The 14,355-nt window shown below is 27.6% G+C and overlaps 3 protein-coding genes across 3 annotated transcripts; 1 reads left to right on the top strand and 2 right to left on the bottom strand.

Moving 5' to 3' along the window:
• Window positions 1-473: 473 nt before the first annotated feature.
• On the bottom strand, window positions 474-9,250 carry LOC126833657 (isoleucine--tRNA ligase, cytoplasmic). Its single transcript, XM_050565104.1, has 20 exons — window positions 8,993-9,250; window positions 8,764-8,920; window positions 8,029-8,179; window positions 7,777-7,965; window positions 7,443-7,717; window positions 6,537-6,752; window positions 6,279-6,469; window positions 4,192-4,392; window positions 3,875-4,072; window positions 3,663-3,801; window positions 3,362-3,535; window positions 2,877-3,268; window positions 2,578-2,680; window positions 2,275-2,490; window positions 2,017-2,217; window positions 1,659-1,922; window positions 1,365-1,432; window positions 1,154-1,274; window positions 865-1,037; window positions 474-672 (listed from the first exon to the last, which is right to left on the bottom strand). The coding sequence occupies exons 1-20, from the start codon at window positions 9,109-9,111 to the stop codon at window positions 501-503; spliced, it is 3,720 nt and encodes a 1,239-aa protein (XP_050421061.1). The 5' UTR covers window positions 9,112-9,250; the 3' UTR covers window positions 474-500.
• Window positions 9,251-9,714: 464 nt separating this feature from the next.
• Window positions 9,715-10,933, bottom strand: LOC126833581 (exosome complex component RRP46). Its single transcript, XM_050565006.1, has 6 exons — window positions 10,862-10,933; window positions 10,668-10,755; window positions 10,488-10,601; window positions 10,303-10,424; window positions 10,094-10,234; window positions 9,715-10,009 (listed from the first exon to the last, which is right to left on the bottom strand). Exons 2-6 carry the CDS (start codon window positions 10,738-10,740, stop codon window positions 9,824-9,826), a joined length of 636 nt encoding a protein of 211 aa, XP_050420963.1. The 5' UTR covers window positions 10,741-10,755; window positions 10,862-10,933; the 3' UTR covers window positions 9,715-9,823.
• A 129-nt stretch (window positions 10,934-11,062) lies between these two features.
• On the top strand, window positions 11,063-14,114 carry LOC126833481 (solute carrier family 25 member 44). The gene is made up of 5 exons (XM_050564850.1): window positions 11,063-11,499; window positions 11,712-12,004; window positions 13,183-13,369; window positions 13,562-13,689; window positions 13,766-14,114. Exons 1-5 carry the CDS (start codon window positions 11,322-11,324, stop codon window positions 13,955-13,957), a joined length of 978 nt encoding a protein of 325 aa, XP_050420807.1. The 5' UTR covers window positions 11,063-11,321; the 3' UTR covers window positions 13,958-14,114.
• The last annotated feature ends 241 nt before the right edge of the window (window positions 14,115-14,355 follow it).

Genomic DNA, 14,355 nt, shown 5'->3' with positions numbered 1-14,355 from the left:
TCTTAAATTAACCTAGTGAAAAAACCTAATATCTATATAAAATAGAAATCAGACCATCATATTAAGTAACTTTTTGGTCCAAAACTTAAAAAAAAACCAGATCGCTTTCAATTCCCTTACCATAAATTTAAACAATAAAATTATAACCAAAAATTACTAAAAATGAAAAAAATAAAATTTGCATTTTAGTGTAGTTTAACAAAAATTAATTTTTTTTTGACAATTAATTTATTATTATTTACCAGAGTTATTTATTGATTCTTAAGAATTATTTAATTTAAAATTGTACTCTCAAAAAGTACAACATTCATTTAAATAGTAAATAAATCAGAAAACCATATTCTCCTATAGGAATTTGATTTTTGGTTTTTGTTAATAAATTATTTATTATATATGATAGCTGTAAATTTTGGATAGTGGTTTATTATTAGGCTGCCAAAAATGTGTTAAAAATAAATTAATGTACAAAAAAATGCCTGATAAATTTTATTGAACGCAAATTAATTTAATGTTACAATAATGAATCCATTTTCTTTGACTAGTTTCATATTTCCTGTATTCAAATTAAAAATGGAAGATACTTTAGATTTCGACAGCTGTAAATCTGCTTCTTCGTCAGGACCAAACATTAATATTGTTCCAGTTTCAGATCCATATTTAACATTAACTGTCCTACAAAACCAAAACCAAAATATGTTATTATGATATATCAAATCTGTATTAATGTGATATATTGATAATTCTCAGGTATGGGATAAGTCATGGTCAACAACATATAAAATTTAAAATGTAATGCCATCAGTGGTTTAAAGACAATAACTGAAGTAATTTTGTACTAATTATCAATTACAAATTTTTTCTTACTTGATAATTGGTAATGTACTTATGTTTTGAACTTCTACGTTTTGCGAGGATGACTTTTTCTGAGCAATGATTGAAACATTAGGTAAATTGTTTAACAAATCATTATTTAATATTTTTCCATCAGACAACTTTAATACAATTTCTATACCAAATAAGCCAAACACTTTCTGTACCTATGAAAATTAAAAATTATACTGTTGAACTTTTTTTATAAAACTTACATTTTTAATCACAATTTTTCCCCAGGAAAAGGCTTTGATATAAATTAGATTTAATAATTCAAACTTACTTCATAAGTTAAGCTATCAACATTTAGAACATTTTTACCAACAGGGTTTTCAATCATAACTGTAGTTGAATTTGATGCACCGTATCTAGCATTTATGCCATGAAGTTGCACATTGATAAATCTATAAAATATATATTTTAATCATTATTTTATAAAATACGCAATTTATATGTTACATAATATATAAATTATGTAATGAGTAATGACTTACTTGCATGCTGGCACTTCTTCAGTACTGTTTTCTTTAGTTAAAATGATCTTTAAGTTGGATCCTTTGAGCTAAACAAAATTGTGTTGAATTTAGTTGAATAATATTTTAAATGTTGACATTATATATATTTGATGTATACTCATAGACCATAGTTATAGCTAACTGGTTACCAATAATGTCAATAATATTAATTTTAAAATTATTGCAATAAACTGTATACATTATTAAAATATAATTAGTAAATATTATCTTGTAGCAGTAATAGAAAAATATAGAACTATAATCAGTAATTACTGTTTGAGTTTCTTCTATAATGTTATTTCCAACGGCGACTCCATCAATGAATGGTACTTTTAAAGCTGTAGTTATAAACTCATTGAATTCTTTAGCGACTCTAGCTAGTTCTCCCTCAGGACTTATATTATAATAAACATTAATTCGATCAGTGGGAACCAAATGTGCTTTTTTACGTAATTTTTGAACTCTGTTAATTATTTCACGAGCAGTACCTTCATCCAACATACTCTGGTCTGGCGTAACATTTAGTAATACCAAAATCTAAAAATAAAAATAAAATAAAAAAATATATATATATTTGTATTATTATTTCAGTTTATTGAAAATATAATGATATTAAGATAAAAAAATGTACATCATTGTCTATCTGGGCTTCATATGTTTTAGCCATAATTTCAGCTTCTGGTCCAGTGAAGTTATACAATATTCGAAATTCAGAAGCTTCTAACTCGTACTCCAAAACTTTGAGAGGAGGTTTTTGTTGGTCATCGTTATTATCAGTGCTCATATTAGATACTTCATTTTGCCAAGACTGAAGTTGTTCGTCTGTCAGTTCCTACAAATAGTTTGTAATAAAAATATCTAATAATATTTTGAAAACACATTTCCTTACTCTGATAGCTGCAGTGACTCTTTTGAAATCTGATTTTAATCTAGAACCTAAAGTTTTGTGATCTGGCTCAGCTCTAAGCTTTACATATCTGCTTTTATTTTTTGTCAAATTTATAGCTCTGACATTTAATTCTTTTTCAATATAACTTCGGAACTCATTTATGTTGTCAATGATTTTCGGATCATCAGCAACAATCATAAGCTCAGGTAAAGGGTACTAGATAAAAATGAGAAACATAATTAGTGTAACTTATTATAATAAAACACACACAAATATATATATATATATATATATATAAATTACTTTGATTGGAATAGTTCGACGATCTCTCATTACTCTGCCCATTTCAATTATATTTTGCATAATTGAAACACTTTGTTCTATATTTTTATCAATTAAGTGCTCCCTGAATAAAATAAAATTAGTAGTTTTTAAAATCTTTAAGCATTTATTTATTTATACACACAATATGAAAATATATTTTAAAAAAAAGTGTACACGCTAATTAGGTTGTTATGAAATATTGGATAAAAGAAACCACCCAGCAAACACCTTATGACTTTGTAAGCTTGAAACTAACATTTTGATAATACAAAACTTACTTTACGTTAGGAACCATGTGGAAATGTACACTACGTTCTTTGAGGTTTTCAATTTTTTTCAAATTTTGATACATCAACTCACATATGAATGGTGTATAAGGTGCCATCAAGCAAACCATGGTCATAAGTACATGATACAGTGTATCTAACGACTCTTGTTTATCAGTTGATCCACATTCACCTTTAAATCGTTGACGATTTAAACGAACATACCAATTGGTTAGTACATCAATGAACTTAACTAGTCTAGGAACTACAGTATATAAGCGATAAGCTGCCATTTCTTGTCTGACAAATGCAATCAATGATTGTGTCCAAGACGTTATCCATCGGTCCATTTTATTTTCACTACATGCATTGTAGAAGTCTTTATTTGGTTTATACATAGTACCCTGTATATTTCATTATAGCTATTAGTTTAATATAAGTATATTTATTATAATTTAATAAATATTAAATAAAGGACATATTGTTTTTAAACTTACTGAAGCATCTTGAATATTTTGAATGAAAAATCTATATGCATTGTACCATGGTAAAAACAGATCCTTTAAAATTTCTTTAACTCCTTCTTCTTTAAATCTTAAGTTTTCTGCTCTCACTACTGGAGAATTAATTAAGTACAATCGTAATGCATCAGCTCCAAATTTGTTTACAACCTAAGTGAACATTCAATATAAAAAAAAAAAAAAAAAAATGTAACCACATAGCAAATTTAATCTATTGAATAATAATTGAATTAACATAAAAACAATTAAATTAAATATAGCCCTATGATTATGATACCTCTAATGGATCTGGATAATTCTTTTTACGTTTTGACATTTTTTGACCATCAGATGCCAACACTAAACCGTTGGCAATTAAGTTCTTGAAAGGTGGTTTGTTAAACAATGCTGTTGATATAACTAACAGTGTATAAAACCTAAAAATTATTTAAATTACCGTTACTTAAGAACTAAGGAATGTGAACATTTTGAACACGTGAAATAAATTACCATCCTCTAGTTTGATCTATTCCTTCAGCAATGAAATCTGCTGGGAACCTATCGTGAAATTCTTTTCTATTTTCAAATGGATAATGTTGTTGAGCATAAGGCATGGAACCAGACTCAAACCAACAATCAAATACTTCGTTGATTCGACGTAAGGGTGGATGACCCGGCCTGGCTGAAGGGATTGTTAGTTTATCCACCCTGAAATATAAAATATATTTAATAATAAATGTAGTAGATAACTGTAAAATATTCTAAACAGAAACATGTTTAAAAATTACAATTAAATAATAATATATGTATATATGTTTTTTTCTTACACTTCTCGATGTAAATCTGTTACAAGAACACCAGTCAATTTATGTAATTGTTCAATACTACTAATGCATACAATTTCTTTTCCATCTTCTGATACCCAAAGAGGTATAGGAGTACCCCAGTAACGATTTCTACTGATTGCCCAATCACGAGCATCTTTTAACCAATTTCCAAAACGTTTTTCCTTAACGAAATTTGGTACCCTAATATTGAAAGTATTTTGTGTAATTTTTAAATGTAGTTAAAAAGGCAAAAATTAATTTTAACGCTGGTATGACAAACAGAGCAAAACAAAAAAAGAACCTGTGAATATAAAAATAATAGCTATGGTAAATACAGATAAAGTTTGATAAAGTCTCAAAGGGTCTAACAACGCTAAGAGTTGAAAACTACAGGGAGGTAGCAATGGATAGAGCGAGATGGAAGGAAGTGTGTGTTGCAGCAATGGGCCTGAACGGCCTCTGAAGTTGGAAAAAAAAAAGGTAAATAACAAAAATGTTCATTAAAATATAATCCAAATGTTTGGTTAATGGCTTAACAGTAGGGTGGTCCTTATTTTTGAACTTTTGAAATTTTGATTTCTTACCCCCCCCCCATTTTGTTATTTGTTATAAGAAAATAATGTGTGTTAAATTTTGCCGCGATAGCTCACCCCATTCACCTGTCACAAGAGTGTTGAAAAATTACTAAAAGGGTAGTAAATTATATACAATTTTTCAACTCCGGGAAACTAGTAAAATGTATGATAATGTATAATTATACAAGACACGTTTGCTTATGGTTTAAACAACTTTCGAAACGGCAATATTGTCATAAATCATAATTTAATTTACAGAAAAGATAATAAATAATAAATTATCGTTATAACGTTTATATGTTATTGCATCGAGTTATTTTTTTTTTTTTGCTCGACATAACCGGTTTTCCCTCTGGTTATTCTGAGGCCTTACTGTATTTGTTATTGCATCGAATTATGTTTTTCATTTTTTGATCCTAATATATTGAGTAAAATTAAAAGAGAAATGGTGGTAGCTTTGAATACACTAAACTCATAACATTCATTTCAAAATAGAATTTAAATAAATGTATCTGATTCATCTTTTACTGAGAAGACCGTAGCTGATTTTGTAAACAAAGAGTCAATTGATTTTTTTAAGATATTAAATATACCGGTTGAATTTCTTGAAGTAGATCCAGACAATTGGGAAGAAAGAGAAGATTTTCAGTTGGGAGCAAATATTGTTAGTAATATGAAAGTGGTCAATGATTTTGCTGAAAGAGGAGTGGCCCTTATTCAAAATTACAACAATATACTGACGAAAAATGAATACCAAAAACAATACCTATTACAAGTTAAAGAAGATCACAAAAAAAGGTTTCCCGGTGCTCAAAAATATTATGATTTACCTATGTAATATTTTTCTTTATTTTTTTTAGCTCAATTAAATAAATCTGGCTATAACAATTTAGTAGTGCATCCAACTATTTAAGTATATATCCTAATATCATTTTTATGTGCAATTTAATTTTATATAATTTATTTAAATAATATTTGATCGATTATCAACGTTTCGGAAAATAAAGTATAGTAACTATAAAAATATCAATTTGGCCAAATAAATGTAATAATTTATAATTTTTTAATTTTCTTTAAATGTAATGGATTTACGAAAAATTATGTAAGAACATATTTTATAGAAATTTGTATGCTTAATAATTAATATTAAATACATTTTTGTGATAAATGCTTTAGTAATAAATTTAAAAATCTATAAAACTACCCTTTTGGTAATTTTTCAACTCTTAGTGACAAGTGAATGGGGTCAGTTATCGCAGTCAAATTTAACATACATTACTTTCTTGTTTATGGTAACAAAATGAGGGGGTAAGAAATTAAAATTTTTTTTTTTTTTTTCGTCTATGAAAAAGGACCACCTTACTTAACAGTTACATATTTTATTAGTGTTAAAATATTAGACGCTGTTCTTTGCATTCACCGTTAATGGTTTTTACAATTGTGTCATTACTGTTTTTGTATTCGCTCTTTTGTCATCCAGTATTTTTAAGTCTATAACTAAATATATGTTACCAGTATGTAGCTTTATTGCATGCTAAGAGATCTTGGCTCATTTGCTGTACTCGCACAAACCAAGACGGTACAGCTTTATAAATTAATGGCGTTTCAGAACGCCAACAGAAAGGATAACTGTGTTTTACTGAAGATGCATTCACAAGTTTTCCTGCTTCTTTTAAAAATTTAATTATATTTTTGTCAGCATCCTTAAAAAACAAAACACATTTATTTTTATTTTTCAAAACCATTATTAGATTTTAACTTAGCAAATACCTTAACATATTGGCCTTCAAAATCTTTGACAGGAGAAACAAACCGACCACTTTCATCGACCGGACACACAATATCTTGATCTCTAGTAATCACTCCAGCGGTTAAGCACACACGATAATCGTCTTCTCCAAAATATGGTGCTTGGTGAACAATACCAGTACCAGATTCAGCAGAGACATAATCGTCTGTCAATATGACAAAAGCTGTTTTTTGAGTCTAGACATAGATTAAAAAATAACTAAAATTAAAGGAATACTACTGTAAGATTCATTAAATAAACTTCTAAATGATTATCATAACTTTTTATTTATATATTTACAAAATAATTAAATATATAATAAACCCTTAACTACAAAAATAATACTCTATAGCGTATACTTATTTTGGCTTTAGACTGATGTTGATGACGGTAACATTGCTGTTGAAATATATATATATATATATATATATATATATATATGCTATAGAGTATTACTTTTGAGGTTAAGACTTAAGGGTTTATTTAAATATTTAATTATTTTTTAATACATAACCACAAGTGTTGCTTAAGTTTTTCCTAGATATATATTTACATAGTAATTAATTATTTCAAATCTATATACTCATTGTTAACTATTTTTCTTTACCTTATCATTTTTCTTCTTAATATATTTAAATAAGGTTTAACTATTCTTAAACAATAAATGTACATTGATAATAAAGACAATGATAAAATATTTAATTTTGACAAACATGTAAGTGTTTATAAAAATGAGATTAAAAATTTAATTACAACAATATTTTGGGGTCATTTCAACAACAATTAAAATTTTACCTGTAAAATAGTTAAAAAGTTTAATAAATGTATAGGTTCTATTGTTTATGGTTGACTAACTAATTAACTTAGATTATTTCCATTGTACATACTTGTGCAAAATATGGAAATAGTGGCTTGTATCTTTGCCCTTTTAATTTTTGTCCAGGGAAAGTATCTAATACTGTATAATCTTCTTTCTTTTTAAACAAGACTTCCAGTCGAGCTTCCATTAGAATATAGATTTTGTTATTCAAATCTTTTACTTTAGCATATATCAAATTAGGATTCACACATAATGCTAAATTACTAGGCAAAGTCCAAGGAGTTGTAGTCCAAGCAACTAGAGAAGCGGACGGGTCAGATTCTAATGGGAAACTGACCATAACTAAAATAATATATAATAAATAATGAAACACTGTAATTTACAAAATTAATTAGTTATACCTGCAGGATCAACAACTTCTTTATAATTTTGACCAGATTCAAAATTTGATAATGGTGTACTACAAGCAGTCGAATATGGCATGACTTTTACACCACGATACACCATTCCTTTATTCCAAAGTTCACTAAAGACCCACCAAACACTTTCCATAAACCATGGATATAATGTTTTGTAATCATTTTTAAAATCTAAAAAAAAAAAACATTATAAATAATAGTACAAGTATAAATATTTAAAAAAATTGTAAATACCGATCCAACGTCCTAATCTGGTAACAATTTTTTCCCAATCGCTCGCATAACGCATCACAATTTTTCTACATTCTGCATTATATTTATCAATACCCATTTTTGCTACATCTTGTGGTCCTTTTATTCCTAATAATTTATCGATTTCAAATTCCTAAAATGATTTGATTAATTTTAACAACAATACTACAATATTTAGTATTGACTAATTCATAAGTAGAAGATAATACACAATTTGAAGTTTTATACTGTGTTCTCATGATTGAATAAGTAATTATACAAACATTATATTATATATATATATAGACATTAAAAAATGTATTATAATTTTATAAACTTATAGGAAAAGCTTCAACGCTAAATTTTATCAACAATTAATGTGTAGGTTTAAATTTAGTTGGACAACCATCCGGATTGAGAATACATATTTTATATTCGATTCCTCCCTATCCACTATACTTTTGACTACAATCACAGTTTAAAACAATTTTCCCCATTGTACAGCCTTGGTTTTAACCCAAGTGAACTAACAAAGCCTGTGAGTCAGACTAGATTAACATGCAAGCTCATCAGGTAACTAGATTCACATTATTAATCTAGGAGTCTAGTTCAATTATCAGTCTAGATGAGAGAAATATGGGATATATGAAAATAAGATAAAAATAATATTACATTACATTTCATTCTAGTTTATATTTCGTAATAGTGATTACTTAAGCATAGACTTAATCAACTCACTACAGGTAAACCGTGTGTATCCCATCCAAATCTACGTTCGACATGATGCCCAGTTTGATGGGCATACCTTGTTACTACATCTTTGATAGCACCAGCTAATATGTGACCATAATGAGGAAGTCCAGTAGCAAACGGTGGTCCATCATAAAAAGAATATCTTGAAGAAAAAGCGAACAAGATTATTTAAGAAGTAAAAACTTGGAACCATAATTCTACAATATTATAGTACCTAGGTTTTCCTTTGGATTGTTTTAAACATTCTTGAAAAACGTCTATTTCCTTCCAAAACTCTAAAATTTTCTCTTCTTCCTTAGGAAAATTCAACGTTTCAGTAGCAGCTTCTACCATTTTAGAAGAAGTTATTGTTCTTGATGACAAATTACGGAGTACAGAAATTTCTCAGCGTTTTAAAAGGTTAAACACAAATCACAACAATATTACACTGGTGACTGAACACATCCGCATGTTGCAAATATTATCAGCTATTATGAAAAATAGATACCACACAATAGTGATAAATGATAATATTTGTACACGTGCCGGTACGACTGACCCGCCCCATGTGTATGGCAGTTGGGCCAAATCTACAATCAAAATTTAATGACATCACATATTACACCGTTTGCTTAAAGCTAAAAATTCTTAAAAAAAGGGTCATCTTAGGAATGTACTTTCTACAATACCTTAAACATTAGGAAGTATGAACAGATTAGGGTGAATAAAAATAAAAACTGAATACGGTTATGTATTCACTATTCACCTCATAGACCTAGGATTCACCCATATATTGAGACTGGAATCTGGATGTTTAAAGATTGTTATTCATTACTAAGTGTAGTTACTATCCATTTGTAAAATATTACACAATAAGAATTATTTTAGCTTAAAGGCATAAATTGTTTTCTTGTATATCTACAAAATTAAATACCTATTATGATTTATTTGCACAAGTAAAAAAAAAGAATTATATTTTATAATTTAAGCAGTTTTTTTTTTACAAAATATATATAACAGGTATTTTCTGTTAGGAAACATAGCAGGTACAAATAATACACTTATTTTACTTAAATACAGCACTTGTACTTATTAAATTTACATAAAAATTGAAGACTTCTTTACTGGCAGAATAACATTTATTCATGCACCGAGAGTATGTAGAAGGTGTAAACTGGCCATTCGTGTATGAAGACAAAAGCTTTTGGTCGTCGGAGTTGGCAAACACTAACGTTATATATGCGTGTGAATCCTAAAAAAACGAATTGTAAATAACATAAATATTATGAATGCATTATCATAATACATTTTAAAATAATATGTAAATGAAATATACTTTTATTTGTGATTTGTCAGGGTTAAGTATTATTTCTTCATCGTCTGTAATCGAACAGCTTACCGCAGCAAACAAATGATGCATGGCAATACCAGAGTTCATTAATGCTAAGCAAGAAGCATTTAAACTAGCGGATAACAGCTAAATACAAAAATAAAATATTTAAGTATAAAAGTATCAAAAAATATAATAGTATTTTGGAAAATTACATTGCCCCTATCTTGCATTTCCTGGACTGTAACAGCAATAGTTGTTCTTGGGTATTGGTGTACAACAACAGCATTTTCTACAGTCGATTGTATTATGCTTTCTAGTAGTTTGTCGTACACAGCTATTAATTAAAAAACATTATTCTATTATTATTTAATTGTTTGAAATACCACAATAAGTATACTTATGCTGCCGGTTTTTTTCCTGAATGTTACGTCAACATTCGATTGGTCATATAAGATTTTACTAGCCTTTGGTTCAAAAGGTCCTACTACAGAAACTGACACAGTAGTCTTACCTAAAAAAGCGTTTACAAAATTGTACAAAATGATTATGAAGATTAAACAAATAATAATGCAAGTACCCTGTGAAAGATATGCAGATCCTTCTGTATTTCCTAAGAAACCCAATTGGCATTTTAGGAAATCTTGAGACATTATAAACAATACTATTTATCGTCGTAAAGAAAAGACAAATTAATAAAGTCGGTCAAAAAAAGGAACCTAACAGCAATATTTCATTTCATATTTTGATTTTAGTTTTAACTTGAAAAATTACCTGCTGCAATTTGGCAATTACAATTTGTATTTTACACTTGAATCTTGATGGTTGACGGTTGTTATGTTATCCTATTCGTAAACCATTATCAACCTAACCTAAAAAATATCTACTAACCTAACACAAATTATTTTCTCGGTTTATTGTTACCATTTTTATTAACAACTGATAAGATAATTTGATTGCAATCAGCAATTAAAATGCGATTTTTATTTTTATGAAGAATGTCATATTTATTTTACTAATTTATTAATTTATGAACGATTTTAGCTCTCTATTAATGTTTACCATGCTGATTGTAGGGCATTCGTTACAAACTCTTATTAAATTTGTGTTTAAGTTAAATCACTTTATTATGAAATTTTCAGTTATAACTGTTTGAATGAGTTTAAATACTTATTCATGATATTCCAGTTTTTTTGCTTTCCTGGAAATAAATTTGCTATTGAATTTAATCAAAATGTCCGAAAAACCAGCGTCAAGAAGTCATGTTAGAACAATTGAATGGGACATGATGGATAAAACCAAATTTTTACCCTTAAGTATGCTTAGTTCGTTTTGTGTACGTTGTTCGCTTTATCCATTAACATTGATCAAGACACGACTACAGATTCAAAAACACGGAGAAATGTACAAAGGTAATACTGTTTGTTTCAACTGTAATATAAGTAAAAATGTAAATATTTATAATATACCTATTATGAGATTCATTTTTTTTCTCTATTGTGCTTTCAAAATAGTTCATTTTTAGTTGCTTTATTTGTTACATAGATTTATATATAAAGTAAATAACTAATAAGAAACATCTTGAAGTTTGTTTAATAATTAAATACCTATATTTTTATTATAGGTTTGTTGGATGCAGCTAGTCGTATTTATTCCACTGAAGGCATGTCGGGATTGTATCGAGGTTTCTGGGTCAGTTCTGTGCAAGTTTTTTCCGGTGTAGCTTATATTGGTGCCTATGAACAAACTAGACATATAACTGGCCCTTACTTACAACAATGGCCAGAAATTAGATCTTTGGTCGCTGGTGGCGTCGCTTCAGTCTTTGGTCAAACTATAATTGTACCTTTTGATGTGGTCAGTCAACATTTAATGATGCTCGGATTATCAAACAGTAAAAACAACAAAGATAAATTTGTGAGTAGAGAACATTTAACAGTTTCAAAACATGTATTTACTTTAAAACATTTAACTTAAACTTAATTAATTTTATATAAAATGAAATAATGTATGTATGTATTTTTTTTATATACATTTTACTTATCCCGATCTTGGATCAAAAGGTTGTAAGTGAGTTTTTTTGTAAAAATTGCCTTTTTCGTCTTTTAGGCTATACATTTTACCACTCTTTTTTCTAGCTTGTACGAAGCTCAATATGTTAAGAATCAAAGGAGTAATTGAGTGAAAAAAAATTCTATATAACTTCAAAATATTTATTATCGCAGACCTTAGTTAGAACTAATCTATCTAATATATAATCATGATTGAATTAAACAAGGTTATTGCATTTTTACTCCTTCTTCATCAAATTTTCGATGAAAAAATCAATGTGCAATAACCTGTATATTTCAACCATGGATATAATCTATTTATTTTTAAAATAAAATGGTTCTAACTAAGTCAAAAACTATTGTATTAGGAACTAATAATACTATATGTATTAAAAAAAATACAATTAAATGGTGTTATTAAATAAAAGATATGATTGTTTTGTGGGACTAGGGTCAATACACATTAGTTTGTATGTTAGGTTGGCATTACTACTGTAAAAAAATTTGTGGTGTAATATTTTTATTATTTTTTGCAAAACAATTCTATCTAATATTTTAATTTTTGTGCCAAAAGGTTCAATCTCTAGAACTATTTTATTTCAAGTTTCGTTTTATCAATATATTATTTAATTAAAAAGGTCTTAATTAACTGTTGAGTTACCTACCTATAACTTTTGATATGATTTAAAATTAAAAATCTTTTGATATTTTTTTTACGTCTAAATTGAAACATTATAAGCTGAAAAATATTTGACTGCACTTAAATAAATTAGCTCTCCTGAAAAATTACTTACAAAAATTACTAGAACTTTTTGGATCCCTAATCCACAATATAAAATATAATAAATATTTAATTTTTTTTAATTTGTTTTAGTAAGATTTATTATTAGTAATGAGTTAATTTTTGGTTTAAGGACTTAATAACTTATTTCAAAATGGTGTCACAAACTTCGCCTTTGCTATAGTACATAAATATATACAATTCATATTTAGTCTAAAACTAAATCGTTTAATTGGGGTTTTTTTTGCTTAAATATTTTACAGATATATTTTCGTCCTTTGAATGTTAATTTGGATATGTCAAAATCAAAATTTCGTACTACGTTAGATATAGCTCGTTGTGTCTATCAACAAGATGGTTTCAAAGGATTTTATAGGGGTTATGTCGCTTCGGTATGTACATATGCTCCAAATAGTGCTTTGTGGTGGAGTTTTTATACTATTTTTCAAGGTAAATGACTTATATTTAATTCATAATTGATTATTAGCTTTATTATTCATATTATTAATAAATATAGAGAAATGTATAACCAATGTAATTAATGTTATATATAATTAAAGGAAATTATCTGTGTGTGCTCTGTAAGCGAATTGTGAAACAAAATGTGTTTAACTTTAGCATGTTTTTTAAATGTTTTTTTAGATCAACTTGAAATAAGATTACCAGTAAACACTTCTCTTTTGTTAATGCAGAGTGTATCAGGGGTTTTAGCTGGATTTACTACCACCCTTATAACAAATCCAATGGACACAATTAGAGCTCGTTTACAAGTGTGTATAAAAAATTAGCGTTGCCATTTGAGTTATCCAAACCTTATAATTGTCCAATTAAATTAACATTTTATAGGTTCAAAGAACTAATTCAATTGTAAGGACTTTTAGAGCCCTTTGGGACGAAGAAAGGATGATGATGTTCACCAAAGGACTTTCAGCCAGATTAGTGCAATCTATATGTTTCAGTTTTACAATTATTTTAGGCTACGAAAGTATCAAACGAGTGAGCGTACTTCATGAATACAAAGACCGAGTGCGATGGTAATATGGATTTTGGCCCAAAGTAATGTAATGTTTTGTTATAATGAGTGTTAACTACGGTTTTGGTTCACCCAATGTAAAAACTGTTGATCTTTATGTTGTAAAATTAGTACTTATGTTTCTACCATTAATGACATTATATAGTGATTATTATTTTAACAGTTACCTATAATTGTTTTTTGTTTTTGTTATATGTAATCCATTATTGTTTTACACTTACAACAAATATATAGTTTTTAGCGTGCAATAAAGTACCTTTTTTTAAAAAAAAAAGTGTTCCCCTATTTCTATTTTTTTAATTTTATTTTGGTTCACCCACTATTAGGTAGGTGAGCTATATGGTTAACTTATTATTAAAACTTTATAAAAGTTACATTGAAGTCAAGTGTCTTTTGTGGTGTA

The sequence above is a fragment of the Adelges cooleyi genome, unplaced genomic scaffold, assembly GCF_023614345.1.
Source record: "Adelges cooleyi isolate 19-005CV unplaced genomic scaffold, UGA_ACOO_1.1 ACOO_flye_CR_arks_rails_tigmint_CR_PRNA_2, whole genome shotgun sequence".
In the NCBI taxonomy this organism is placed as follows: Eukaryota; Metazoa; Arthropoda; class Insecta; order Hemiptera; family Adelgidae; genus Adelges; species Adelges cooleyi.
The sequence above is the reverse complement of the archived record's forward strand: the minus strand, read 5'-3'. Positions and strand labels throughout refer to the sequence as shown.